The sequence below is a fragment of the Heptranchias perlo genome, unplaced genomic scaffold, assembly GCF_035084215.1.
Source record: "Heptranchias perlo isolate sHepPer1 unplaced genomic scaffold, sHepPer1.hap1 HAP1_SCAFFOLD_163, whole genome shotgun sequence".
NCBI lineage: Eukaryota > Metazoa > Chordata > Chondrichthyes > Hexanchiformes > Hexanchidae > Heptranchias > Heptranchias perlo.
In genome coordinates this window covers 201,831-228,314 of record NW_027138892.1, presented here as the reverse complement: position 1 = coordinate 228,314, position 26,484 = coordinate 201,831, and the positions used below count along the sequence as shown (strand labels likewise).

At 43.8% G+C, this 26,484-nt stretch overlaps 4 protein-coding genes and 1 long non-coding RNA gene across 5 annotated transcripts; 3 read left to right on the top strand and 2 right to left on the bottom strand.

Annotated features, from left to right (window-relative positions):
* Window positions 1-1,095: 1,095 nt before the first annotated feature.
* Window positions 1,096-3,844, bottom strand: LOC137309354 (ferritin heavy chain B-like). Its single transcript, XM_067977605.1, has 4 exons — window positions 3,712-3,844; window positions 2,299-2,445; window positions 1,761-1,886; window positions 1,096-1,407 (listed from the first exon to the last, which is right to left on the bottom strand). Exons 1-4 carry the CDS (start codon window positions 3,811-3,813, stop codon window positions 1,252-1,254), a joined length of 531 nt encoding a protein of 176 aa, XP_067833706.1. The 5' UTR covers window positions 3,814-3,844; the 3' UTR covers window positions 1,096-1,251.
* A 2,623-nt stretch (window positions 3,845-6,467) lies between these two features.
* On the bottom strand, window positions 6,468-9,530 carry LOC137309364 (ferritin heavy chain B-like). The gene is made up of 6 exons (XM_067977614.1): window positions 9,380-9,530; window positions 8,806-8,893; window positions 8,466-8,574; window positions 7,762-7,891; window positions 7,202-7,353; window positions 6,468-6,776 (listed from the first exon to the last, which is right to left on the bottom strand). The coding sequence occupies exons 1-6, from the start codon at window positions 9,528-9,530 to the stop codon at window positions 6,624-6,626; spliced, it is 783 nt and encodes a 260-aa protein (XP_067833715.1). The 3' UTR covers window positions 6,468-6,623.
* A 1,025-nt stretch (window positions 9,531-10,555) lies between these two features.
* Window positions 10,556-13,811, top strand: LOC137309388 (ferritin heavy chain, oocyte isoform-like). Its single transcript, XM_067977637.1, has 4 exons — window positions 10,556-10,706; window positions 12,188-12,334; window positions 12,947-13,072; window positions 13,503-13,811. Exons 1-4 carry the CDS (start codon window positions 10,605-10,607, stop codon window positions 13,653-13,655), a joined length of 528 nt encoding a protein of 175 aa, XP_067833738.1. The 5' UTR covers window positions 10,556-10,604; the 3' UTR covers window positions 13,656-13,811.
* Window positions 13,812-16,460: 2,649 nt separating this feature from the next.
* LOC137309387 (ferritin heavy chain, oocyte isoform-like) lies at window positions 16,461-19,287 on the top strand. Its single transcript, XM_067977636.1, has 4 exons — window positions 16,461-16,593; window positions 17,861-18,007; window positions 18,420-18,545; window positions 18,899-19,287. The coding sequence occupies exons 1-4, from the start codon at window positions 16,492-16,494 to the stop codon at window positions 19,052-19,054; spliced, it is 531 nt and encodes a 176-aa protein (XP_067833737.1). The 5' UTR covers window positions 16,461-16,491; the 3' UTR covers window positions 19,055-19,287.
* A 6,688-nt stretch (window positions 19,288-25,975) lies between these two features.
* On the top strand, window positions 25,976-26,484 carry LOC137309384 (uncharacterized). The gene is made up of 3 exons (XR_010959829.1): window positions 25,976-26,033; window positions 26,114-26,193; window positions 26,276-26,484. It is a non-coding gene; the product is annotated as an uncharacterized lncRNA (long non-coding RNA).

Below are 26,484 nucleotides of genomic sequence, written 5' to 3'. Positions count from 1 at the left end.
TTTGAATCCATTCATAGGGGTGAAGGAGATGAATGGAGAACCCATAGGATTTGGAAAGGTTGGTTACAATTTGGTATGGAACACACAATAGGACTATAGGCAAATCGACACATTTATGGAGGAGCTAATTGTATTGGGTTTATGAATTGATGGCATTGGGATGTGGAGTTTCAGGCAAAATATCTATTTAACTTGGTTTAAATGAAATGGTGATCCAGTAGAATTTAGAATTGTAATCTAGTATTAACTGCACAATGGGATAAATACAAATTGATAGATTTATGGATGAGCTGCTTATATTGGGTTTATGAATTGATGGAACAGTAGTGGTATGGAAGAGTTTAGGAGCCTTATCTATTCAACTTAATGGTTCAAGTTAGTTGTTTAGTGCATTTACTACGTCTCCCAGAAGGAAGATTTTGTTTGCTGGAGTTTAGTTCGAGGTATTTTTTCTGTACCATACCCAATTTATTATTCATGGGGGAGATTAACAGGGGGTTGGGGGGCAGAAGATGAAAATGAAGGGAAATAGACAAACAGGGAACCTGCACTCCCCCATATGAGACCTATTTGACTCCAAACAAACAGTTTATTAGGAGTAATAGTGAGTGATTTCATAAGCTACCCCAACTACCTACTGAGGTCTGTAGCATCTTTGGAAAAAAAAGCATCTGGATTGTTCTTCCCCAGGCAGATACTATTCTTAAAAAATTGCCTGATGGACTGAAATTACTAGTTCACTTTCCTTGTGTTTTATTGGAACAAAATGTTACAGCAGCTGATTTTGCATCATTAATGAGTTAAACAGTTGATAATATGCAGTACTAATAGGAACAGTAACTCATTACTGTATTGTTCTTTGCATTGAAATCAGCAGTAATCATTTTGCTGCATAAATACAATTCACACTCAAGGCAGACACATTGGCCCTCAACACCCAAGTCACGACATTGATATGACCCCAGAAGAAAAAATGTCATAGGGCAGAATCTCACCCTAAAGCCAATACATAGCCCAATGTAATTTGTTACAACAGCTGAATTATGTTAATCTGAAAAATAAGCATTCACTCAATTTACAAGGAGCCAAAACCCAGTCTTCTGTAACAGTTTATTTCCAGTTACTATTACATTTCACATCAAGAGCCCAGGTCTCACAGCTTTTAGTACAAAGTCACCATTGCTACAGGATAGGGGTTCTTCAGACTATAAACAGGAGTACTGAACAATAAGCTTTATCCCTGCAGTCAGTTCAATCACTCTCCCCCAGGGTGAGCTTGTCAAACAGGTACACTCCCATGCCATTCTCAGGGGCTCCCAGTCTCTTCAGGTTGGTGATGTGATCTCCAAGCTTCTTGATCATCTTCACTTGTTCATCCAAGTAGTGGGTCTCCAGGAAGTCACACAACTGGAAGAAAAGATGGAAAATAGTTATGTCCAGCAAGAGATGGAGGAAGATCTGAGCTTCTCCAAGGGTTTGGATTTTAATCTTCTTGGTCTGGAGGATAGTCAAGTGGTGCACTTTAGATTGATGCATTTTATACAGTAACTTTGCTCTATTAAGTGCTTAGATCCTGGGATCAGATACATTTACTTCTAATGCAGACAGTAGGGCAATCTCCCTTTCCTGTCTCCCCTCCCCAATAAAATTTGAGCATGACACCAACAAAGCTATTGGGTATGAAGATCTTTTGAATAGGCTCAAGGACAGTAAATTTCCACCACCTCGAACTTACCCAAAGGCCCACATTAAAAACTTACATGAGGGTCTGTCCTCTCAGTGGAGAGTTTGTGCAGATCCAGCAGACTCTGGTTCACATTCTTCTCCATCTGCAGAGCTCTCTGCATCGCCTCCAGACCATTGCTCCACTCATCCTGCTCTGGCTTCTGAAAAGGGAATCAGGTCTCAGCCAGTTCACTTAATGGATTAAACAAAATACACAAGAAAGTACTGAAGAAAAATAGGGGTGAAAAGCAATCAGATGTCCATGTTGCCATGAACCAATTGTCCCAAGAATATAGAATTACACCACCACAACCACGAGTCAAATAGTATAAATGTCTTTAAGGAGAAGTACTGAGGGAGACAGTAATAGATGGATGTGATGATAGGGCAAGATGAAGGTGGGAGGCAGCTCATGTGGAGCATAAACACCAGCATAGACCAGTTGGGCTAAATGTCCTGTTTCTGTGCTGGACATTCTAAGTAATTATGTGCATTAGAACAAATTGCTTTAGAAATATTTAAAATTGTCCATTTAAGGGGAGCCATTCAGAAGGCCACTCCATTAAATCTAACCTTGATATCCTCCAAGATGACTCGGCCCCCACGCTGATTCTGGAATTTCAGCAGTTTCTCAGCGTGCTCCCATTCCTCATGCGACTGCTCCTTGAAGAACTCAGCAAAGTGACGCAGGGCAACATCATCCCGGTCAAAGTAATAGGACTGGTGAGATCAAAAGTAGTTGGGTATCAGAATTATCATCATGGGTATTGTACATAAAGCCAACCTCAATATTTTGCTTTCTGTCAAGGGTTCAAGTCTCACTGAGCTTGTAGGCAGATGGTTCTGAAAACTAGCACAGGCTGACTTGCTTCACTAACCTGGTAGTGAGATAATCTCACTCCTAGCAATAGGGAAGCTGGCCAATGGAAAATTACCAATTCAGCTTTGAACATGCTCAACACAATATTTCACTTTAATCTTCACACCCAAGACTGAATTATATGTCTAGAAATTAGTGAAGGAACATAAAAGCTTACATCCTTTTCATGACTGAAATTTGAAACAAACCCCTTTCTACAACTACCACAAACAGCATTAACTTAGCACCTTCAACATTAAACATCAAGGCATTTCAGAGGAGAAACAGATACCAAGCAGTAAGAGTTGCATGACTAGAAACTGTTAGCATTTGAATGCTTTGAGAGACAGACAGAGGTAGGAAGGCAAAGGGATTAACAGTTACACTGAGTAGGACCAAAATGGCTGAAGGCCCTACCACCAATAGAGCAAAGGCAGAGAGAGAAGACAGACAGGGACAAGCTGGTACTTAAAAAGTGAAGGTTCAGAGCATAGAAACAGAAGTGGGACATACAGCCATTTGAGCCAACTCAATGATTTAATTAGAACATGGATCTGTACATCAACTCATCCTTCAATACCCTGACCCAACAAAAGATTTCAGTCTTGAAAGCACCAATTAATCCCCAACATCCACAGACTTTCAAGGGAGAGAGTTCTAGATTTCCAGTACCTTTGAGGGGAAAAGTGCTTCCTCACTTACCTCCGAAATGGACTAGCTCTAATTTAAGATTATGACCCCCCCCCCCCGCCATTGCAAGGAGAATGTGGGGAAAGACTGTGGAGAGATGTAGAATAGAGGGTAAGAAATATGAATCCCAGGCATTGAATGCAGAGTGCATTGCAAAACACAACTTCAATAGAAAGCTCAGACACCAGGAAAGTGAACAATTGAGATTTAAGATATAGAATGTGGTGCAACTACTGCAAGGAAGAGGGAGACATTTTGATAATGACTGTACAATAAATCACATTATATTACAGCTTTAAAAAGACACTCACCATCCATCAATTGGGGGGAGGGGGGTGCAGATTAGAGAAAAGGCAATAGATGAGTTGGAGAAAACAGAATTTTGTAATGTCACATTAGAATCTCCAATGTGAAGGGGTCAAAGAAACAAAACTCACCATAGAAAGATAAACATAGGAGGAATAGAGCTCCATATTGATCTGCTTGTTGACACCATCCTCACACTCCTTGTGATAGTTCTGACACACTTGGGAAGCCATCTTTAAATTAACTTTAACAAAACTAAACAACTCTATTGAAGCAAGAAACTGAAAAACAGCCACCCAAAGCTCCATATTTATACTGCTGGTTAATCCTGGGCGTGGCAGCCTAGATGATGCGTGACAGTTGGCAATACCCAATCAGAAATTACATCCTCTCTCAGAACACCAATCAAGAAAAGGGAGGAGGGGAGATGACACCCAGAGCCAGTCAGAACTTTGAAGGAGGAGCATCATTGGCTGACAATTCAATAAAGATCCAATTGCTTTGACTTTCCTCAAACTGTAAAATCTGTTTCCGTGACCGGTGGGCACCGCAGGGACTGGAGTGCATCCTGGATCGATGTAATAAAATTATAATTTGACACTTATTTTGGGTTTATTGATTTACTGCACAGAAACACAACCAACCCCCCCTCCCCTTCTAATAAAAGGGGGGCCTAAAACACAAAAAAAGGAAAAGCAAAAAAACCATGGCTGCTCTTCCATCCCACACTCCAAAGAAAAAAAAATCTGATCGCGACCATATTCTTGACCATAATCGACCTTTCTTTGATGGACCAATAAGGGAGACTCTGGGTTGCCCCAGGGTCACCAAACATAAACCATCACAAGTGGCCCTCTCAGGGCACCACTAATATTGGATGGTCCAATCAAACTGAAAAGATACCAAAATAAGCATCAAGTGCCACCAAAAACAACAGGATACTTTCCCAATTAAATCAGGATTCTATTATTGATGTCTGAAAGACAGTCTATACCCTGCGGTGCCCAGCGGTCGCGGAAGGCATCAAGCATAACGGTGGACACCACATGCTCCCTCTCCGGGGCCACCCGGGCACTTGACCATAATGGACCAAATTGTCAATTGGTGGATCTGCCCCCATCCCATCGGTTATGGTCACTGATCGTGACGGTTCAAAGATCCAGAACCACAGGTTTAATTGTTGTTTGCGGGTCAGTGTCTTTGAATAATTCTGGATGGATCCGTGAGTTGGTTATTTGGCAAGTAGCTGCGGGTTTGAGGCAACATCCAAACAGATCAGAGCCTGTGAACAGCAACCAACAGCGAGTCAGGCGAATGGAAAGTGGGTGTGATGAACGTGTTAAACACAAGTCCTTCAATACTCCATCAATTCTAGGGTCAGTGAGCATCTGTACACACATCGGCTGGAAAGTGAAGGGGGCCACGGCATGTTGAGTTCTTGTTTTGTCATCATGACATTTTACAAACAATAAAATGCAGAGCACTCCACGGGGAAGAGACTGTGGACCATTGACTGAAGGGATTTGGGGCGGGGGGTGGTTTGGTGTTGGGAGGGATTGCGGTGAGAGGCAAACACTGTGTGTAGTGTTGGTTGTATATACAGTGAGCGACAGTGGTGAACAGACTATCTGGTATTTCCTGGGTTTGGTAATCCCTTGTTTCAATGATTAATCTCTTGTACTTTTTGGACAGTCAAACACCAAGTGGAAAGAGTCGAGTGGTGAATTTTCTCATTAGAAAGGGGAGTTACTGATATTTCCCTAAATCCGGTCAGGGAAGGATGGGGCCCCGTGGATATTTTGTGTTCCAGATCACATCAGAATACTGTCGGATCAACAACAAACAGCAGGCTAAAAAAAAATCAAAGGTAGAACCTAGTGAAGGAAAGATGAAGCAACGAAAAGTGGGGTCGATGGACTGATCTGATCATATGATCCCTGTGTGAGAATAACCTGAACATCACTGGTGCAAACTCAGTTAAAGCTTTAAACAGACCAAGTAGTTGGTGGTTTAGCCTTTAATTAGATGGCTCTATTCTCCAACTCTTCAGTAGACTTATAAGTGTTATTTGGTTCCAGGCCACATAAGATTACACAAAGATTGTATTCGCAAGGAGAGGGGAATGGGGCAAGAACTGTTTAATGAAACAGAATCCAGCAAGGGAAACTTAGAGGGGCTCTTAGATTTGCAACAGCAAATGGAAGTATTTTAGAGGCTATGGGGTCCAGGATATAAAAGGTGCATGAGGTGAACAGAGACTGGAAAATAAAAATTGAGATTGAAACAAATAGCAGGAGCTGGACCAAAGTTCTGCACAGGAAGAAAAAGATGGGCTGAAGAGAAGGAGGAAAGAGCCAGGTAACCCTAGCAGGAACAATTGGAGATTTGGTCTTACTTTGCTCCAGGATTTTTGTAACTACTTAAATTTGAATACCTGCTTCAGGGAACACTTCCCTCATGTCCTACAATGGACAAGTCAGCAGCAATGTGTGGGGTTGTTTATTCAGAAGGTTAACTACTGTAATCACCATTGATGCCCACATCCCATGAACGAATAGTAATAAAAAAATGCACACTCTCCAAAAGGGATTCAAGCCTATGTGGAGGAAGAGGTCTTACTGTAATCAGATTACACTTTAATCTCTACTACAGAACACCAAATATTGAAAGCTGTTAGGTACAAATCTAATTTTGGCCTGATGGCCATCCTAGGCTGCTACAAAACCAAATTAAGCCTTCTGGAGGGGAAGGGGTTAAAACATCCATGTGCCCAAACAAATCAGATTTTATCACGGTGACAACCTATTTCTTCGAATTTTTTTTGTTTGACGCAAGGCCACGTGCATTGGTGTTAGAATGTGCTCAATTACTGAAGAAAAGGAACCAGTTCAACATCAAAATGTTTTATTTCAGCTGCAAGAACACTCAACTACAATGTTTGGAAGTTAATCTTAGACTTTGAATTCCATTCCCAGTTCAGAGAGATGGCAACATAAAACTTCAATACACAAGTTGAATATCTGCAACATGGACAACAGTCCAGTCACTCCTCCCCCAGGGTGTGCTTGTCAAACAGGTACACTCCCATGCCATTCTCAGGGGCTCCCAGTCTCTTCAGGTTGGTGATGTGATCTCCAAGCTTCTTGATCATCTTCACTTGTTCATCCAAGTAGTGGGTCTCCAGGAAGTCACACAACTGGAAAGGGAAAAATCAAAATCAAGCTAGCTACTTGAATCATTAGGTTCCTTTAATCTCACTTCCCTACTGGGGAATACTCAAGGTCTCATTACAAAATATGGCCAAGAGACTACGAGATCTAACTCCTTGCCCTCCCAGCCACTGGTATTGAAAATAAATGCTGCCCTGCCCCTCACCTAAAGTCAGTATCCATTTGAAGGTTCCCTTCAAGCCCAAGATATCTCAACCCTTGAAACAGGATTGATTTCAAGGACAGATTTTAATGCTCACCTTCAGTAGATTTTAAAAACCTCAGATTTAGAAATGGAAAGTATTGAGCTGCATTCAGTCTGATGTGATTTTAAAGGACAGTGCTAAATTACACAATCCCAAATTAAAAATAAACCCAAAAGCTAAATGCCACTGATGCATTAAGGACTTACATGAGGGTCTGTCCTCTCAGTGGACAGTTTGTGCAGATCCAGCAGACTCTGGCTCACATCCTTCTCCATCTGCAGAGCTCTCTGCATCGCCTCCAGACCATTGCCCCACTCATCCTGCTCTGGCTTCTGAAAAGGAAGTCTCAGCCAGTTCACTTAATGGATTAAACAAACGAACAATACACCAGAAAGCATTGAAGGAAAATAGGGTGGAAAAAGTAAAAGTCCATGTTACCATGAACCAATTGTGTTAAGAATATAGAATTACTGAATTAAGTCATCACAACCACAAGAGTCAAATTAATGACAATTAGTATTGATGCATTTAAAGGGGAGCTCGACATGTACATGAGTGCAAAAGAAATAGAAAGATATGCTGATCACATTCGATCAAGTAAAGTGGGAGGAGGCTTTTCTGGAGCATGGACATAAACATAGACCAGTTGGACCAAATGACCTGTTTCTGTGAAGCAAATTCCATATAAATTGGAACTAATTGCTATGGAAATTTGAAACAAGCAAAGTGGTGCCATGTAAAAGACCACTTGTTTGCTGAACCCAACCTGGATATCCTCCAAGATGATTCTGGAATTTCAGCAATTTCTCAGCATCCTCATGTTTCTCCTGTGACTGCTCCTTGAAGAACTTGACAAAGTGATGCAGGGCAACATCATCCCGGTCAAAGTAATAGGACTGTGGAGAGATCAAAAGTAGTTGGATATCTCAAAGACCAATCATGGGGATTGTACATGAAGCCAACTTCAATATTTTGCTTTCTGGCTCACTCAACTGGTCTGCAGATTGTTATGAAAACTAGCACAGGCCAACTTGCTTCACTAATCTGGTAAAGATGGTGGATAATTTCATTCCCAGCAATTGGGAAGCTCGCCAATGGAAAATAATCACCAATTCAGCTTTAATTAAAATTTTACTTGAATATGCTCACAAATCAATACTTGCTTAACTTGAAATTATGACACTCAATAGTATATCTGGAAATTAGTGAAGGACCAATAATAACATTCCTTTCACCAGGATCATGCCCCCATTGAATGCAGTGTATTCCAAAAGTAAATTTGAAGAAGCTCAGAGCCCAGGAACGTGAGTCAGAGATTGAAGAAACTCAGCCTATAGTACAATTACTGTAAGGAACAGGGAGACAGTTTGTTTATAACAATTCAATTTAACTTGCACAATTACAGGTTTCAAAAATACACCCACTGTACATAGATTGAGGGATTGAATAGGGTCCAAAAAAAAGACTCACTATGGAGAGATAAACATAGGAGGAATAGAGCTCCATATTGATCTGCTTGTTGACACCATCCTCACTCCTTGTGATAGTTCTAACACACCTGGGAATCCATTCTAACTGTCTAAGAAGGTATTTTAACTAGCTGAACCAGGCTAACGTCTTCCCAAACTCTTTTTTTTTCTTTTTCCTATTAGGCCCCCCTTTTATAAGAAGGGGGGGTTTGGGGTGTGCTTAAATACTAAAAACCCAAACAAACCAAAACCAAGTGTTCAAATTAAAACTTTATTATCCTCGTCCAGGATGCACTCCAGCCCCTGCGGTGCCCCCCGGTCGCGGAAAGCCTCGAGCGTACCGGCAGACACCGCGTGCTCCATCTCCAGGGCCACCCGGGCGCAGAGCATTCCCAAACTCTTCTATTGATATGTCTGGGGACAGCCTGCCTGTAATACAAGGCGTGGCATTCCCGATGATGAGTAAAAACTCACACTAGCCATTCAGAGCTCTACGCCCACTGAGGACACCAATCAAGAAAGAGGCGTAGTCGAGATTGTATTTAAGGCCAATCAGAACATTTTTTTTTCAATTAAGTAGATTTCTTTTGAATCAGGTTGACTTTTTTTGTATGTTTCGATCCCCTTTTATGAGATTGAGGGAGGGAGGTTCAGGATGTAACTTTATTTTTTTTTTAAAAATCCAAAAACTAAATGATAACAGAGTCAAATAATAATTTAAATTTTTTTTTTATGGGCAGTCAGCTTTTTTTGTGTGTTTTAGGCCCCCCTTTTATAAGAAGGGGGGGTTAGGGTGTGTTCATGTGCAGTAAATCCAAAAAAAAAATAAGTGTCAAATTATAATTTTATTATCTCGGTCCAGGATGCACTCCAATCCCTGCGGTGCCCATCCGTTGCGGAAAGCCTCAAACGTACCGGCAGACACCGCGTGCTCCCTCTCCAGGGCCATCGCGGTGCGAAGAATGCTGCGGAAGAGAGGCAGACGGTCGGAGCGACCGTCCCCATGGGGCGGGTCGAGCCTGGACCTGTAGATGACCACTTTGGACAGGCCTAGGGCCAGACCCATGAGAATGTCCTCCGACTTGCCTGCGCCCCCCCCCCCAAACTCCCCACTCCCCTCAACGGGTGGCCAAAGATCAGGAGCGTGGGACTGAAGTCCTCGTGGGTCTGGTCCTGGGCCTGTCCAAGGTGGCCATCTACAGGTCCAGGCTAGACATGGCCTATGGGGGGGCGGTCGCTCCGACTGTCTGTCTCTCTTCCGCAGCATTCTCCGTGCCCGGGCGGCCCTGGAGAAGGAGCACGGAGTGTCTGCCGTTATGTTTGAGACCGGGGACTGGAGTGGATAGTTGATTACGACAGTGACATTTTGGTTTAATTCGGTTTCATTGCTATGATTGGGTGTGGCACAAGAAAAAATTCTTACAGCACTTGAATAGGTTTTCGGGGTTCCTGACACTGGGGCTCAAAGACCCATTAGAAAAAAAGAGAAACTCAGTGTCTCCTTCTTGTTCAATTAAAAGAGTAACATTGAGACAATGGCACCGAGGGACTGGATAGCATGCTCGTAGTGGAAGGAATATTTTTTATTGAAGAGAGTGACTCAGGCTGACTGAAGCACAGGGACATGGACACACAGGCTGCAGACTGCACAGTGTTACAAGGGGACATGGGAATGGGTGGGATTCTGGGGAATGGGGGAGATGGGGAGAAAAGAACAGAACAAATGAGGAGCAGGGGGAGAAATCATGAGAAAGAGAGGTTAAAAAACAGACAGGTCACAGAATAAAAACAAACAGCAGGTTAAAATGAAGTGAAGAAACTTATGAAATAGAACAAGAGAAGTGATTGAATGAAAGGAGGATCCTGAAGATATTGGGGTTTTGTGTGTTTTTCCTTTTTTCTGGTGTTTTTAGGCCCCCCCCACTTTTTTCAGGGGGAGGGGTTAGGGTTTTTTTCCGTTCGTGTGATGAGAAAGCAGCTATTTGATTGGCTGCCAAACATTTATCATCAGTGATGTCACATCCTGTAGTTAAAGATGGGTTGGGTCTGAAAGAATAAATATAGCAGCTTAGGTTTGAGGTCCTTATGTTCATATTGTTTATAGTCAGTTGCTGGTCTATTTAAAAAAAAAGTAGTTTGGATGGCTTCTCAAGTGTGTCAGAATTACCACAAGGAGTGTGAGGATGGTGTCAACAAGCAGATAAATATGGAGCTCTATTCCTCCTATGTTTATCTTTCTATGGTGAGCTTTGGGTATTTTGTCTTATTAACTAATGTAGACTTACTGAATTCTAGTGAATTAACCTTTTAAATTCAGTAAAATAATTGAATTTGCTGTTCTAATATTTCTTTTAAGTATCTTTATAGTTGTGATGTTTCATTATCCTTTCAAATGGATTGTCTGGGTCCTTTTTTATATAGTTTCCATGTTGGAGTTTACATTGAGACTGTGAAATGCATTCCCCAACCCCCCCAAAAATAAAGCCTATTCAGTACATTGGCCAGTGAGTGTCTTTTGAGTTACAGGTGACTTGCCCATAGTTGGGGTCTTTGAAACACCTGTGGTGCAATCTTTAGTCAAAACACAAATCCATGGGCATTCTTAGCCATAGCTACATACTCTTGATCTTGTAACCTGTCTTTTCCAGCCAAAAGCTTAATTGAACTTCTCAAAGTTTCTAAAATCAAATTGGGAATTTTCAAAATGGGTGGAGTTTCTTGCTTAATGAAGGGAGTTTTGTTCAGGTTTGGGATGGAGTGTAACCCTTGTCTGTACAATAGCAAGAAACTTGTAATTGATGGAATGTATAGAACACAGTGGAGAAATGTGTGCCTTTTTTAATCAAGTAAGGCTGACATTGGGTTGCTCTCTGTTGTTATCAGGAAAGTGCCCAATTGCTACAAAGCAATGAACATAAAGCCTAATTTGAGCAAAAGGAAATTTATATCTCACTCTTCACTGGTGCCTAAAGGTCATGGCCTCAAATGAGTGTACTGGTGGACACTGCATGCTCCCTCTCCTGGACCACATGGGACTGGGCAAGACCATGAACGAAGCAGGTCAGCCCTCCTTGGGCTGTGCTGATCCTTGACATGTGAATAGGGGGTGGGGGTTTGTGGTGAGTTCAGATTATTGATTTGGACAAGTTTTTCAGATGTCAAATGTACATCTAAATTTTCCCTAATTTAGTGATCTGAACTAATTTGAGTTTTATCCTCTCACATTGTTTGTCTCTGTTACAACTTATTTTCTTGGAATGTCACAAGTTCTGATCTAGTACACAGACCCTCTAAAAGGAGGAGACTCATTGCATGAGTTAATTGACTAATTGTGCACCCTGGTCTTTCTGAATCACTTGTGGTGGAACAGGTGGCTTTTGGCACCTTGGTCACAGTATCCAACACTGAAGGAGGACCTGTCATGTGACTTCCTGGTTAATGCTTTGTATAAATTGAGATGTGGGCAGGAGGTACCTGAATGGCCAAGTAGCTCAAGCTTGGGTTTAAGTTGAGTTGCTCAGTGTGGTCAAAGACTGAGGTGATTCCATTCTCCACTGGCCACCTGTTGTCGACTTTCACCAGGTGAACTGAGTTAGGAAATATGAGTACTCTTTAAAAATGATCAAACTCCTTGGTTCCCTGATCCATGGTGAAATCACTGTACTGATGTTTGTTCTCTATCTTAATTTGGTATGATTGTTTAATTGACTCTTGTGCCTACAGTCCTATTACTTTGACCGGGATGTTGTTGCCCTGCGTCACTTTGCTGAATTCTTCAAGGAGCAGTCACATGAGGAACGGGAGCACGCTGAGAAACTGCTGAAATTCCAGAATCAGCGTGGAGGCCGAATCATCTTAGAGGACATCAAGGTTTGTTCATAGAATCAGGCCATTTGGCTCATAGTGTCTGTGCTGGCTCTTTGAAAGAATATCCAATTAGTCCCTCGTGCCCTGCTCTTTCCCCATAGAGCTGTAAATTATTCCTTTTCATGATTCTATACATAAAAATCTGTTCTGACAGTTGCTATTGAATCAGCTTCCCTTTCAGGCATTTCATTCCAGATTGTAACAATTCACTGTTTATATATGAAATCTCTATCTTCCCTCTGGTTCTTTTGCCCATTATCTTCAATGTGTGTCCTCTGGTTAATGACCCACCTGCCAGTTGTTGAGTTAATGACTGGGCCAAATGTAATTTATTGAGGCTTATTTTCATATTGAATGATTGGTCTCCAGTGCAGCCTCTATCCAGCTTTCAGAATGTGGAAAATTTCTCCACAGCAGAGAAGATGTTTTCTCATTAATGAGCCACATGTTCTACATTATAACTGAACAGAGTACTTGTTGCTAACATCAGGGCAAAAATCAATTTTCTTCCACTCTCCAGTCATCCTCTTGTTTCAGGCTAGTTTGAGATTAATACTGCATGGGATGCAGATGGGAGCTTGAGCATTTTGTGACTTGAAAGACTTTCCTTTTCAGAAGCCAGAGCAGGATGAGTGGGGCAATGGTCTGGAGGCGATGCAGAGAGCTCTGCAGATGGAGAAGGATGTGAACCAGAGTCTGCTGGATCTGCACAAACTGTCCACTGAGAGGACAGACCCTCATGTAAGTCCTTAATGCATCAGTGGCATTTAGCTTTTGGGTTTATTTTAAATTTGGGATTGTGTAATTTAGCACTGTCCTTTAAAATCACATCAGACTGAATGCAGCTCAATACTTTCCATTTCTGAATCTGAGGTTTTTTAAATCTACTGAAGGTGAGCATTAAAATCTGTCCTTGAAATCAATCTGTTTCAAGGGTTGAGATATCTTGGGCTTGAAGGGAACCTTCAAATGGATACTGACTTTAGGTGAGGGACTGGGGCAGGGCAGCATTTATTTTCAATACCAGTGGCTGGGAGGGCAAGGAGTTAGATCTAGTAGTCTCTTGGCCATATTTTGTAATGAGACCTTGAGTATTCCCCAGAAGGGAAGTGAGATTAAAGGGACCTAATGATTCAAGTAGCTAGCTTGATTTTTATTTTTCCCTTTCCAGTTGTGTGACTTCCTGGAGACCCACTACTTGGATGAACAAGTGAAGATGATCAAGAAGCTTGGAGATCACATCACCAACCTGAAGAGACTGGGAGCCCCTGAGAATGGCATGGGAGTGTACCTGTTTGACAAGCACACCCTGGGGGAGGAGTGACTGGACTGTTGTCCATGTTGCAGATATTCAACTTGTGTATTGAAGTTTTATGTTGCCATCTCTCTGAACTGGGAATGGAATTCAAAGTCTAAGATTAACTTCCAAACATTGTAGTTGAGTGTTCTTGCAGCTGAAATAAAACATTTTGATGTTGAACTGGTTCCTTTTCTTCAGTAATTGAGCACATTCTAACACCAATGCACGTGGCCTTGCGTCAAACAAAAAAAATTCTAAGAAATAAGTTGTCACCGTGATAAAATCTGATTTGTTTGGGCACATGGATGTTTTAACCCCTTCCCCTCCAGAAGGCTTAATTTGGTTTTGTAGCAGCCTGGGATGGCCATCAGGCCAAATTTAGATTTGTACCTAACAGATTTCAATATTTGGTGTTGTGTAGTAGAGATTAAAGTGTAATCTGATTACAGTAAGGCCTCTTCCTCCACATAGGCTTGAATCCCTTTTGGAGAGTGTGCATTTTTTAAATTACTATTCGTTCATGGGATGTGGGCATCAATGGTGATTACAGTAGTTAACCTTCTGAATAAACAACCCCACACATTGCTGCTGACTTGTCCATTGTAGGACATGAGGGAAGTGTTCCCTGAAGCAGGTATTCAAATTTAAGTAGTTACAAAAATCCTGGAGCAAAGTAAGACCAAATCTCCAATTGTTCCTGCTAGGGTTACCTGGCTCTTTCCTCCTTCTCTTCAGCCCATCTTTTTCTTCCTGTGCAGAACTTTGGTCCAGCTCCTGCTATTTGTTTCAATCTCAATTTTTATTTTCCAGTCTCTGTTCACCTCATGCACCTTTTATATCCTGGACCCCTTAGCCTCTAAAATACTTCCATTTGCTGTTGCAAATCTAAGGGCCCCTCTAAGTTTCCCTTGCTGGATTCTGCAATTAAACAGTTCTTGCCCCATTCCCCTCTCCTTGCGAATACAATCTTTGTGTAATCTTATTTGGCCTGGAACCAAATAACACTAGATCCCAATTGCCAAAACTGCCACTTACAAGTCTACTGAAGAGTTGGAGAATAGAGCCATCTAATTAAAGGCTAAACCACCAACTACTTGGTCTGTTTAAAGCTTTAACTGAGTTTGCACCAGTGATGTTCAGGTTATTCTCACACAGGGATCATATGATCAGATCAGTCCATCGACCCCACTTTTCGTTGCTTCATCTTTCCTTCACTAGGTTCCACCTTTGATTTTTTTTTAGCCTGCTGTTTGTTGTTGATCCGACAGTATTCTGATGTGATCTGGAACACAAAATATCCACGGAGCCCCATCCTTCCCTGACCGGATTTAGGGAAATATCAGTAACTCCCCTTTCTAATGAGAAAATTCACCACTCGACTCTTTCCACTTGGTGTTTGACTGTCCAAAAAGTACAAGAGATTAATCATTGAAACAAGGGATTACCAAACCCAGGAAATACCAGATAGTCTGTTCACCACTGTCGCTCACTGTATATACAACCAACACTACACACAGTGTTTGCCTCTCACCGCAATCCCTCCCAACACCAAACCCCACCCCCCCCCAAATCCCTTCAGTCAATGGTCCACAGTCTCTTCCCCGTGGAGTGCTCTGCATTTTATTGTTTGTAAAATGTCATGATGACAAAACAAGAACTCAACATGCCGTGGCCCCCTTCACTTTCCAGCCGATGTGTGTACAGATGCTCACTGACCCGAGAATTGATGGAGTATTGAAGGACTTGTGTTTAACACGTTCATCACACCCACTTTCCATTCGCCTGACTCGCTGTTGGTTGCTGTTCACAGGCTCTGATCTGTTTGGATGTTGCCTCAAACCCGCAGCTACTTGCCAAATAACCAACTCACGGATCCATCCAGAATTATTCAAAGACACTGACCCGCAAACAACAATTAAACCTGTGGTTCTGGATCTTTGAACCGTCACGATCAGTGACCATAACCGATGGGATGGGGGCCGATCCACCAATTGACAATTTGGTCCATTATGGTCAAGTGCCCGGGTGGCCCCGGAGAGGGAGCATGTGGTGTCCACCGTTACGCTTGATGCCTTCCGCGACCGCTGGGCACCGCAGGGTATAGACTGTCTTTCAGACATCAATAATAGAATCCTGATTTAATTGGGAAAGTATCCTGTTGTTTTTGGTGGCACTTGATGCTTATTTTGGTATCTTTTCAGTTTGATTGGACCATCCAATATTAGTGGTGCCCTGAGAGGGCCACTTGTGATGGTTTATGTTTGGTGACCCTGGGGCAACCCAGAGTCTCCCTTATTGGTCCATCAAAGAAAGGTCGATTATGGTCAAGAATATGGTCACGATCAGATTTTTTATTCTTTGGAGTGTGGGATGGAAGAGCAGCCATGGTTTTTTTGCTTTTCCTTTTTTTGTGTTTTAGGCCCCCCTTTTATAAGAAGGGGAGGGGGGGGTTGGTTGTGATTATGTGCAGTAAATCAATAAACCCAAAATAAGTGTCAAATTGTAATTTTATTACATCGATCCAGGATGCACTCCAGTCCCTGCGGTGCCCACCGGTCACGGAAACAGATTTTACAGTTTGAGGAAAGTCAAAGCAATTGGATCTTTATTGAATTGTCAGCCAATGATGCTCCTCCTTCAAAGTTCTGACTGGCTCTGGGTGTCATCTCCCCTCCTCCCTTTTCTTGATTGGTGTTCTGAGAGAGGATGTAATTTCTGATTGGGTATTGCCAACTGTCACTCATCATCTAGGCTGCCACGCCCAGGATTAACCAGCAGTATAAATATGGAGCTTTGGGTGGCTGTTTTTCAGTTTCTTGCTTCAATAGAGTTGTTTAGTTTTGTTAAAGTTAATTTAAAGATGGCTTCCCAAGTGTGTCAGAACTATCACAAGGAGTGTGAGGATGGTGTCAACAAGCAGATCAATATGGAGCTCTATTCCTCCTATGTTTATCTTTCTATGGTGAGTTTTGTTTCTTTGACCCCTTCACATTGGAGATTCTAATGTGACATTACAAAATTCTGTTTTCTCCAACTCATCTATTGCCTTTTCTCTAATCTGCACCCCCTCCCCCCAATTGATGGATGGTGAGTGTCTTTTTAAAGCTGTAATATAATGTGATTTATTGTACAGTCATTATCAAAATGTCTCCCTCTTCCTTGCAGTAGTTGCACCACATTCTATATCTTAAATCTCAATTGTTCACTTTCCTGGTGTCTGAGCTTTCTATTGAAGTTGTGTTTTGCAATACACTCTGCATTCAATGCCTGGGATTCATATTTCTTACCCTCTATTCTACATCTCTCCACAGTCTTTCCCCACATTCTCCTTGCAATGGGTGGGGGGTGGGGGGTCATAATCTTAAATTAGAGCTAGTCCATTTAGGAGGTAAGTGAGGAAGCACTTTTCCCCTCAAAGGTACTGGAAATCTTGAACTCTCTCCCTTGAAAGTCTGTGGATGTTGGGGATTAATTGGTGCTTTCAAGACTGAAATCTTTTGTTGGGTCAGGGTATTGAAGGATGAGTTGATGTACAGATCCATGTTCTAATTAAATCATTGAGTTGGCTCAAATGGCTGTATGTCCCACTTCTGTTTCCATGCTCTGAACCTTCACTTTTTAAGTACCAGCTTGTCCCTGTCTGTCTTCTCTCTCTGCCTTTGCTCTATTGGTGGTAGGGCCTTCAGCCATTTTGGTCCTACTCAGTGTAACTGTTAATCCCTTTGCCTTCCTACCTCTGTCTGTCTCTCAAAGCATTCAAATGCTAACAGTTTCTAGTCATGCAACTCTTACTGCTTGGTATCTGTTTCTCCTCTGAAATGCCTTGATGTTTAGTGTTGAAGGTGCTAAGTTAATGCTGTTTGTGGTAGTTGTAGAAAGGGGTTTGTTTCAAATTTCAGTCATGAAAAGGATGTAAGCTTTTATGTTCCTTCACTAATTTCTAGACATATAATTCAGTCTTGGGTGTGAAGATTAAAGTGAAATATTGTGTTGAGCATGTTCAAAGCTGAATTGGTAATTTTCCATTGGCCAGCTTCCCTATTGCTAGGAGTGAGATTATCTCACTACCAGGTTAGTGAAGCAAGTCAGCCTGTGCTAGTTTTCAGAACCATCTGCCTACAAGCTCAGTGAGACTTGAACCCTTGACAGAAAGCAAAATATTGAGGTTGGCTTTATGTACAATACCCATGATGATAATTCTGATACCCAACTACTTTTGATCTCACCAGTCCTATTACTTTGACCGGGATGATGTTGCCCTGCGTCACTTTGCTGAGTTCTTCAAGGAGCAGTCACATGAGGAATGGGAGCACGCTGAGAAACTGCTGAAATTCCAGAATCAGCGTGGGGGCCGAGTCATCTTGGAGGATATCAAGGTTCGATTTAATGGAGTGGCCTTCTGAATGGCTCCCCTTAAATGGACAATTTTAAATATTTCTAAAGCAATTTGTTCTAATGCACATAATTACATAGAATGTCCAGCACAGAAACAGGACATTTAGCCCAACTGGTCTATGCTGGTGTTTATGCTCCACATGAGCTGCCTCCCACCTTCATCTTGCCCTATCATCACATCCATCTATTACTGTCTCCCTCAGTACTTCTCCTTAAAGACATTTATACTATTTGACTCGTGGTTGTGGTGGTGTAATTCTATATTCTTGGGACAATTGGTTCATGGCAACATTGACATCTGATTGCTTTTCACCCCTATTTTCCTTCAGTACTTTCTTGTGTATTTTGTTTAATCCATTAAGTGAACTGGCTGAGACCTGATTCCCTTTTCAGAAGCCAGAGCAGGATGAGTGGAGCAATGGTCTGGAGGCGATGCAGAGAGCTCTGCAGATGGAGAAGAATGTGAACCAGAGTCTGCTGGATCTGCACAAACTCTCCACTGAGAGGACAGACCCTCATGTAAGTTTTTAATGTGGGCCTTTGGGTTAGTTCGAGGTGGTGGAAATTTACTGTCCTTGAGCCTATTCAAACGATCTTCATACCCAATAGCTTTGTTGGTGTCATGCTCAAATTTTATTGGGGAGGGGAGACAGGAAAGGGAGATTGCCCTACTGTCTGCATTAGAAGTAAATGTATCTGATCCCAGGATCTAAGCTCTTAATAGAGCAAAGTTACTGTATAAAATGCATCAATCTAAAGTGCACCACTTGACTATCCTCCAGACCAAGAAGATTAAAATCCAAACCCTTGGAGAAGCTCAGATCTTCCTCCATCTCTTGCTGGACATAACTATTTTCCATCTTTTCTTCCAGTTGTCTGACTTCCTGGAGACCCACTACTTGGATGAACAAGTGAAGATGATCAAGAAGCTTGGAGATCACATCACCAACCTGAAGAGACTGGGAGCCCCTGAGAATGGCATGGGAGTGTACCTGTTTGACAAGCTCACCCTGGGGGAGAGTGATTGAACTGACTGCAGGGATAAAGCTTATTGTTCAGTACTCTTGTTTATAGTCTGAAGAACCCCTATCCTGTAGCAATGGTGACTTTGTACTAAGAGCTGTGAGACCTGGGCTCTTGATGTGAAATGTAATAGTAACTGGAAATAAACTGTTACAGAAGACTGGGTTTTGGCTCCTTGTAAATTGAGTGATTGCTTATTTTTCAGATTAACATAATTCAGCTGTTGTAACAAATTACATTGGGCTATGTATTGGCTTTCGGGTGAGATTCTGCCCTATGACATTTTTTCTTCTGGGGTCATATCAATGTAGTGACTTGGGTGTTGAGGGCCAATGTGTCTGCCTTGAGTGTAAATTTGTATTTATGCAGTAAAATGATTACTGCTGATTTCAATGCAAAGAACAATACAGTAATGAGTTACTGTTCCTATTAGTACTGCATATTATCAACTGTTTAACTCATTAATGATGCAAAATCAGCTGCTGTAACATTTTGTTCCAATAAAACACAAGGAAAGTGAACTAGTAATTTCAGTCCAATAGGCAATTTTTTAAAGAATAGTATCTGCCTGGGGAAGAACAATCCAGATGCTTTTTTTTCCAAAGATGCTACAGACCTCAGTAGGTAGTTGGGGTAGCTTATGAAATCACTCACTATTACTCCTAATAAACTGTTTGTTTGGAGTCAAATAGGTCTCATATGGGGGAGTGCAGGTTCCCTGTTTGTCTATTTCCCTTCATTTTCATCTTCTGCCCCCCCAACCCCCTGTTAATCTCCCCCATGAATAATAAATTGGGTATGGTACAGAAAAAATACTTCGAACTAAACTCCAGCAAACAAAATCTTCCTTCTGGGAGACGTAGTAAATGCACTAAACAACTAACTTGAACCATTAAGTTGAATAGATAAGGCTCCTAAACTCTTCCATACCACTACTGTTCCATCAATTCATAAACCCAATATAAGCAGCTCATCCATAAATCTATCAATTTGTATTTATCCCATTGTGCAGTTAATACTAGATTACAATTCTAAATTCTACTGGATCACCATTTCATTTAAACCAAGTTAAATAGATATTTTGCCTGAAACTCCACATCCCAATGCCATCAATTCATAAACACAATACAATCAGCTCCTCCATAAATGTGTCGATTTGCCTATAGTCCTATTGTGTGTTCCATACCAAATTGTAATCAACCTTTCCAAATCCTATGGGTTCTCCATTCATCTCCTTCACCCCTATGAATGGATTCAAATGTTGATGCTGTAGCTGTAATTATCCAGTGTTTCCAAGTGAAGTTTAGGAACTTGTGACTTGCACTGGGTGTGATAGAATTGCCATCTTCAGTCAGTCCATGTTAATATCTTTATATTGATGGAGTAAATAAGGGGAAACTGATTCCAGTAGCAGACCGGTTAGGAACCAGCAAACACAGATTTAAGGTGATTGGTAAAAGAACCAGAAGTGACACGAAACTTTTTTCAGTGTTCTGATCTGGAATGAATTGCCTCATCGGGTGGTGGAAGCAGATTTAATAACTTTCAAAAGGAAATTGGATAAATACTTGAAGGGGGAAAGAGCAGGGGAGTGGGACTAATTGGATAGCTCTTTCAAAGAGACAGCATAGGCACAATGGGCTGAATGGCTTCTTTCTGTGCTGTAATAGTTGGATATTATGATCTCTAAAGGCACTTTTGGGATATCAATGTCACCACATTTCATACGTTGTTGAGCCATAATTTTAGGAGTCAGTGTGGATTATCTGGTAGCTTTGACTGCTGCATAGTTCGCACCTTTGAGGTGTAGTCACTGTTGTAAGGTAAGAAATGCGGCAGTCAATTTGCCTCCAGCAAGGACCCAAAAACAGCAATGAAATATTGACCTGATAATCTGTTTTAGTGATGTTAGTTGAGGGATAAATATTGGTCCAGATATTGGGGAGAACTCCGCTGCTCTTCCTCGAAATAGTGCTGTGGGATATTTTACGTCCACCTGAGAGAGCAGATGAGGCCTCGATTTAATATCACATCCAAAAGACGGCACCTCCGACAGTACAGCACTCCCTTAGTCAGCCTAGATTATGTGCTCAAGTCTCGAGATGATGACTTGAACCCACAACCTTCTGACTCTGAGGTGAGAGTGCTGCCACTGAGCCACAGCTGACACAAATGGAGATGTTTGTGTGGGTGACATTGCATTCAGTAATCTTCACTGCCTCTCATTCTCGCTGAATATCCTGAATTTTACCAAACAACATTTCATGAGAATCAAAACTAAAAATGATGCATCCCACAATGCTTTGCCCAGTTGATGCCCCCATGCTGCCAATCCTCAGACACACCCATTCTCTATATTAGAACTGGGGACGATTCACACCATCCATGGGATGGAATTTCCATTTCTCTGACCAATGGATGGTTTGCAAATTCACTCAAGACAACTTGATTGCTTTGAATATTGTCTCAACATCACAATCACTAACAAGTAATAAACTTGACCAGATTATGAAAAGCCACTTCAGTGAAAATATCAAATTATTATCAAATAATTCAAAGTTATGATTCCAAGAGATTGAAACAAAGAGAAACTTTCAGATTTTTTTTTTCACTTTCAGATTTTTTTTTTTCCTTTTTTCTTTTTTTTTATTTTGTTAGGCCCCCCTTTTATAAGAGGGGGGTGTGGGGTGTGCTTAAATACTAAAACCAAACAAACCAAAACCAAGTGTTCAAATTAAAATTTTATTCTCCTCGTCCAGGATACACTCCAGCCCCTGTGGTGCCCACCGGTCGCGGAAAGCCTCGAGCGTACCGGCAGACACCGCGTGCTCCATCTCCAGGGCCACCCGGGCGCGGAGCATTCCGCGGAAGAGAGGCAGACAGGCCGAGCGACCGCCCCCACGGACCACGATCATCCTGGACCTGTGGATGGCCACCTTGGACAGGCCCAGGAGCAGGCCCACGAGAACGTCCACCGACCTGCCCGCTCCCCTCCTCACCGGGCGGCCAAAGATCAGGAGCGTGGGACTGAAATGCAGCCAGAACTTGAGGAGCAGCCCCTTCAAATAATCAAACAGGGGCTGCAGTCTCGCACACCCAGTGTACAGATGGAACACGGACTCCTCCAGGCCGCAGAAATCACAAGCGGCCTGGGTGTCCGTGAAATGGCGTAACCGCCGGTTGCACTCGACTGCTCCGTGCGCCACCCTCCACCCCAGATCCCCGATGGAACACGGGAGGATCCCTGAGTAGAGAGTCCCCCACTGGGAACCCCCGTCTCCGCCGGACGGCAGGATGGTACGCCAGGGCGTGTCCGGCCGAGAGACGAGGGCGAGGAAGTGGATGGTGTGCAGGAGCAGCCCGTACAGGAAATCCCTCCGCGCGGTGTGAAACGGCACGGAGGGAATTTCCGAGAGACGGCTCAAGTTGTGAGGCGCGGCCCCCCGAGGGAGGTTCCGGGGTTTGGCGCCGAGGAGGAACTCCGTCCGAACGGGGGTCAGGTCGGACGGGATGGCTCCGCACGCCTGAGCCGCCTCCACATCCCGAGTGGAGTCAGGGCCGAGCGCCGATTTCAACGCCCGGATGGCGATGGCCGCGTCCCCGGCACGCCACGAGGACATCCGTGCGGCGAGCGCCCACGGCTCCAACCAACCCGACCCACCGCCATCCAGGACGTCCCTGACTCTGGTCACCCGACCGGCCACGGCCCTCCGCACCGACAGCCGCGAGTGGCCGAAGCCGATATCGCGGAGGAACGGATTCCCGAGCAGCGGCTCCTGCAGGACAGCCGCTACCCCTGACGGGCGAGAGCTCCGACCGGAGGCGACCATGTTCCAGACCCTGAGCAGATCCTGGTAAAAGACAGGCAGCTCCTGCAAAGACATGCGGCCGCCCACCAGCGAGACGAACAGGAGCTGCGTGTCGTAGTTCAGGCCGTGCAGCTGGCGGAAAAAATACGTCGCCAGCGCACGCCATCTAAGAGGACGCTCAACGTACAGGTATGGCCGCAGCGTCCGAAGGCGGAAAGTTACCACCTGGGTGCGGACGCACACCAGCCCCTGACCGCCCTCCCTAAGCGGGAGACTCAGGACCGCGGCAGCGACCCAGTGTATCCCTCTGGCCCAGAAGAAGTCGACGAACTTCCTCTGAATTTTGGCGACAAACTCGGGGGGTTGGGTCAAAGTGACCAACCGGTACCACAACATGGCGGCCACCAGCTGGTTTATGACCAGCACTCGACCCCTGTAGGATAACACTCGGAGCAGTCCTGTCCAGCGCGCCAGGCGAGCGGCGACCTTGGCCTCCAGCTCTTCCCAGTTCGCCGGCCAGGCTTCCTCGGCAGGGCCGAGGTAGACTCCCAGGTACCGGAGGTGCGTGGTACTCCAGGCGAAAGGCCTGAGCTCCTCCGGCAGAGAGTCCACCCGCCACTGACCCACCAGAAAACTAGACGAAACTGGAGTGCATCCTGGATATCCACAGGTCCATGATGCTCGCGGTCCGTGGGGGCGGTCGCTCGGCCTGTCTGCCTCTCTTTCGCGGGTTGCTCCTCGCCCGGGTGGCCCTGGAGATGGAGCACGCGGTGTCTGCCGGTACGCTTGAGGCTTTCCGCGACCGGTGGGCACTGCAGGGGCTGGAGTGCATCCTGGACGAGGAAAATAAAATTTTAATTTGATGCCTGGTTTCGTTTTATTTGGTTTTTAGCACTTAAGCACACCCGACACCCCCCCCCCCCCCGCTTCTTGTAAAAGGGGGGCCTAAAAAACACAAAAGAAAAAGGAAAAAAAAGGGTGCTGGTTGGTGGGTAAAGTGATAAAAGAAAAAGAAAAAAAGGAAAAAAAAAAGAGAAAAAAAAAAGGTGCTGGTTGGTGGGTAAAGTGATAGTTGAGTTATTTGGGAACATGGGGGATTTTGTAGTGAGAGGTTTGTTCTCGGTGCTGGTGTTAGTTGGAGTGGTTTGTTGCTCTGATATTTGGCAACAGTTTAGAGGGCAGAGATTTCCATGGAGAAGAGTAAAACCCACCCCTGTACCCCAGAGAGTCCCTCCCCCTGTCCCTCCCTTTGGTTCCCATTTCAGTGTGTCTGAGGGGAGAAGTCTGTCTCCACTGCAGACTGTGATGGTGCAGTGTGGAGAGCAGAACCTGCTGGTGAGGATAGACATGGATTTATTTGGAACCAGGCACCTGATTAAAGCTACTGACCTGACCCTGGGGACAGCAGGTTATCGGCCAACTGGGATCTACTCTCAGAACCACACTGTCCTCTTTGACTATGGGCTCCATGAATGTGGCAGCAGATTGCAGGTAATGTGATTCCTCAACTCTTGCTCCAATTTCACTGTGTAGATTACTGCCCACTCTGAACTCATTAACATCGGGTGAAACTCCAGCCACTGAGGAGACCCCTGAATGAAATCTGTGTATAAATTTTTGCCCACTGTGAAGTATCACCCTGTGTGAAACTACTTCTTTATGTTGACATGTCAATCTTCGCTTTATATTTAAAAAGAACTTCAACTTGTCACTGAGGGACTGCATCTTTCTTAAATGGGTCATTGCTACTCTCTAACTCTGAGATTCAATTCTATTGACCTTGAACCTTCACCTGCATTTCTCCAAACCACTCTGTTCTTTTGTGCCTCAATTGATTTATCTTTTCCGTTCCTTCCTGTGGATATTCAGGCCTGTTGCCTCAACTTGTGGTCAATGAATGTTCAGTGTGGAAGTTCCTGTTGAGACTTCTCTTGAAAGATGAAACAATTGGAATAATAATTGGGATACAGTGTATTAAAGGGGAACTCCACTTTTGGTTATTACACCTGCCAATCCCCTTGATTCCATGGGCACAGATGAGGTTTCAAAGTGATGTGTTTTGTGCTCCATATCAGGGGTCACTTGAAGCCCCTTAAGGTGAAAGCTCTATTCTGTATGGGAAAGAATACTCATCAAATCTGGCTGTGCCGATCATTTCAGGGTTTCTGACTGCAGGCCTGAAGTCCCCTGGAATAGAAGGTGGACTGAGCAGAGTAACAGAGGCTGCTCAATGGCAACATCCACCAATGGTGGAGCTGCTTCAATCATGTGTCATTGAGGAGCAGCTGAAACCCCTCAAACTGCTGCTTAACAGGGCAGGAAAATGACCAGAAATAGCTTTTGTTCAATGAGACCAGCTCTTCATTCCTTCACCTGATGTATTTCAGATGGCTGGAGATTTCCTGGTCGACACCACCCACCTGAACCACACCCCAAATGCTCGTGGATCTGTCATTGTGAGAACTAATGGAGCAGTCATTCCCATTGAGTGCCACTATTTTAGGTAAGAATCTTTACTCCATTGCAAATAAGGTCTACAGCAGGTGCAGTTCTGTGAAGTTGTCCTGAAATTACTGTACTGTCGTTTCAGGAAGGGCAATGTGAGCAGTGACCCTATCAAGCCCACCTGGATCCCATTCAGCTCGACCAAGTCTGGAGAAGGGCTTCTGTCATTCTCACTGCGTCTTATGAACGGTATGTGATTGGTGGATGGGGAGTGCTTTTCTGTTGTCTCCCACTGGGAGTTACACCCACTGTCTCCAACCCTTTTCCTCTTGTACTTCAGATGACTGGCTTACAGAGCGCACCTCGACTGTCGACTACCTGGGTGACCTCATTCACATTGAGGCCTCTGTTTCAATGACCAACCACATGCCCTTGAAGCTCTACATTGACAGCTGTGCAGCTACATTGAGCCCAGACAAGGATTCCACCCCAAGATACAACATCATTGACTCCCATGGGTAAGGAGCTCTCTGCTTTCTCCAGCTGGTTTTGTCTCAATCTGTTCACTTAATTCACTTTGTCCCTTTTTAAATCTTTCTTCAGTTGCCTCCTGGACAGCAAAGCTGAGGACTCCTTTTCAACCTTTGTGTTGCCAAGAGGTGAACGTGAGCTGGACAAACTCCAGTTTGATCTGGATGCGTTCCGCTTCTTTGGGGATGACCGTTCCTTGGTAAGAGGAAGCCAAACATTGGGTTCCCCATGTTGGGAGGAGGTCACTCAATAACAACTTGTATTGAATGTGTCCCTCAGATTTTCATCACCTGTCACCTGAAAGTTGCTGCAGTGGATCGGAGAGATTCCATGAACAAAGCTTGTACTTTCCAGAATATGTAAGTTCCCTCTCTCGCTCAGGGATGTGTTGTATTAAAGGGTGATGGACAACCTGGTTGATAAACTGATTCTCTGGTTGAGCTGGACCCCATTGGAAGAATCGACCAATGACGTGTGTGCCTGTTGTCATCTGGGCAGCTGCAGTGCCACAAGGGAATTCCGACCTGATTCCAGAGGAAGGAGGGATCTTGTATCTGGACCTGGTAGGACATTGATCCTCTATGTTGGAGGTCACCCTTTACCCTCTAACTGGAATGTTTGATATTGCAGAGAGTGATGCTGAGTTGAAG